Source organism: Colobus angolensis, unplaced genomic scaffold (genome assembly GCF_000951035.1).
Source record: "Colobus angolensis palliatus isolate OR3802 unplaced genomic scaffold, Cang.pa_1.0 Scaffold838, whole genome shotgun sequence".
Classification (NCBI taxonomy): Eukaryota; Metazoa; Chordata; class Mammalia; order Primates; family Cercopithecidae; genus Colobus; species Colobus angolensis.
The window spans coordinates 220,557-223,346 of record NW_012122243.1 but is presented as its reverse complement, the minus strand read 5'-3'; the positions used below and the strand labels follow the sequence as shown (position 1 = coordinate 223,346).

Genomic DNA, 2,790 nt, shown 5'->3' with positions numbered 1-2,790 from the left:
GCCCACAATACTGCCAGGGTGGGGGGAAGGAGGGAGGGCAAGTCATCTCTGGAATTCAATTGTTTAAAAAAATCATTTATAATTAAAGGGACAAAATAAAATACGATCGTCTCATGCATATTTAATCATTCACACTTCCAGCTTTGAAACCATTTTCGCTGCGTGAATTTTCTCACTAATTTAAACCCTGAAGTCCACCGCTGTTTGCTAAAACATCTGGACAATGCAGCTTTCAAACTTGTTTAAATTCGAATAAGCTTAAAGGAGCCCCATGGCAGGTTAAAAAAAAGAAATAGCAAAAGTAACTCCAGTGAAACTTCGGGGTGGGTTTAAAACACCGAGTTAAGGTTAAAGTCATCTTCAGTAGAAATGCAAATATGTGCATTTTGATTTAGCCTAATTAAGCCGGTGTTATGTGCAAACACATTCCCTCTCTACACTCAGGCTTGGGTTTAATAGAGCAAATTAATTCCCCTCGCTGGGGTATGTTTTTACTATAACACCCACCCCAACTCCCTCCCCCAGCCACTGAAAATTTCCCACGAAGTAAAACGCGTCCGGGCTCCAGATCTCGGCTGCAAAATGGAGCCGCCAGCACCGCAGCCAAGCCCGAACCCACATCGTTGGCCGGCCTCCGGCGCAGGGCGTTGATTCTTCCTCATTAGAGATTCAGATGCATCCTGACTTTTCATTTTGAGATGAAGTATGCGGGATTAAAACGAGAAAATAAAACCCCAAAAATGTTTTTGTAGCTGCTCAGACTGTTGCATCTAAGCTGGGAAAAGTGCGAAAGCGACGACAAGCCTGATGGAGTCCGCAACGGCCTCGTTATCTAGGCAAATGGCCTCGAACTTTTGAAGGCCACTTGTCCAAAAAGAGGCCCGTTGTGAGGGGGAGGGATCCTTTCAGGGGCTCCCCTCGCTTCCCCCAAGTGGCTGTGGCGCTCCCTCCTCCCCCTCCGCCCACTCTGCAATTTCCGACTCTGCAAAGTGCAGGCTTGAAATTCAGGACAAGTGTGACACCTACCTGTGAAAGGGGGAAACCGTCCCCTCGCCCGTCCCGCTCGACCCCAGCCCCGTAGCTGAGGGGGCACTCCTGCGCCGCCCGCCACCCGCACCGTCTGGGATGGAACGTTCATAATTTAATCAAATCCAAAGAGATCAATGCCCAAATTTGAAGGGGCAGAGAAGAAGACGGTGACTTGGGAAAGCCTTCCTCTTGGCATCCCTGAATACTCCCGCCCGCATTAGCCCGAAGCACCCTTGAAATAGTAATAAGGGCTAAATCCGGCATAAAATCGAACTCATTAGCAAAGTTCACCAGCTGATTGCTTTGCATAAAACACGACACTGATTGGAAGTAATTAGGTTAAGCGATGGCGCTCGGGTGGTGCGTGTCCCTAACTGGCTTTGCCATCTTTTCTCCCTTCTGGGCACACACTTGGGTCTCTCTTCTCCTTCCTCCAGGGTCCAGTCTCTCCCAAACAGCCCGCATCAGTGATCCAGATCTGCTTTCTGGGCAGGGCCATGTTCCCCCGGGCTTGCAACCTAATTATGTTTTTCCCCTGGCACACTTGAAGGTCTGTGGAACCTTTCAATCCCCACTTTGAAAAAAGTTGCAGTTTGCACCTTTTGACCAAGGCAATGGACAGTTTATTGAGGCTTCTAAAAAGTAATGAGTGGCTCTCATTATGTTAAAATCTCTTTTAATTAAATATTTTGCATTTTACAAAGGCTCCTGCAGTTTCTTTCACTTTTTAAATCTAAGAGTATAACCTGTTTCCTTTCTGTAATAATACTTTAGCTCATACCCAGCAGAATCAATAGGTGTAAAAAATTAAATTAAACTTGTATTTTTAAACTATGAAACAGTTTTGGGGAAACACAAATGTATATATTTATATTACAAAAAAACATTAAATGCCTGTACAGGTGTCTTGATTTCATAATTTACTTCAAAGATAATGAATTATCAATTTAAATACAAAAATGCTACATTAAATATACAGAATAAGATTTAATACAAATCCTTTTTTAATTTTTCTTTTCGGTTGGTTAAGACTTTTGTGTGTGTGTGTGGAGATGTTTACATTTTTATGTCATCCATCTCCATAAACTATAAACTTTTGAATAGGAGGGGTAGTTTATTTTTTTCTCTCTCTTTCTCAGTGATGGAAAAATAACTGCCAAGGCCATGTTTTTAATAAATTAGAAAAGTCCGGGACCGACGCCGCCCGCGTTAAATGTCGGACATACCTTTCTTCAATTCATAGGGAGAGTCTTTGCACAGGTCTAGCTGAGACTGGCTCCGCAACATTTTCGGGTCTTTAGCCAAAGCGTCCGCTCGGTTCAACACGGTCTGGTTTAATCCATTGAAATGAGACCCCGGACCGGTTGTGGGCCCTGGCCCGGGCCCTGGGTGGCCATGAAGGTGTCCGAAGGAGCCATAGTTCGTGTAGCCGGGATAGAAGGGCGCGGTGTAGTAGAGAGGCCGGGACAGCACCGTCCCGCCTGGAAAAGGACACTGCGCCGAGGGCGAGCGCGACGGCGCCGGGGCCGGCGACGCACGGCTGCCTCCTAGGGCTTGCCCAGCTATGGGCCCGGGACACGGTGGGCATGGAGAGCCCTCGCTCCCGCCACCCCCGTCCTTGACCTTGTCCGAGGATGTGGCGATCTCTGCCAGAGACCACAATTTGGGCTTGGCGAGCACCGCCGGAGGCGGCGGCGGAGGCGGCGAATGGATAACCGAGGGCCCGCCGGGACCCGAGGGCAGCTCTCCCGCGGCTGGATG

At 47.7% G+C, this 2,790-nt stretch overlaps 1 protein-coding gene across 1 annotated transcript in view; it reads right to left on the bottom strand.

Annotated features, from left to right (window-relative positions):
* Positions 1-1,629: 1,629 nt before the first annotated feature.
* The window catches only part of IRX5 (iroquois homeobox 5), a 3,334-nt gene continuing 2,173 nt past the window's right edge, over positions 1,630-2,790 (bottom strand). Inside the window, exon 4 of the mRNA XM_011929961.1 lies at positions 1,630-2,788. Within this exon, the coding sequence (XP_011785351.1) occupies positions 2,239-2,788 (550 nt within the window). The 3' untranslated portion in view covers positions 1,630-2,238. The remainder of the gene's footprint in view (positions 2,789-2,790) is intronic.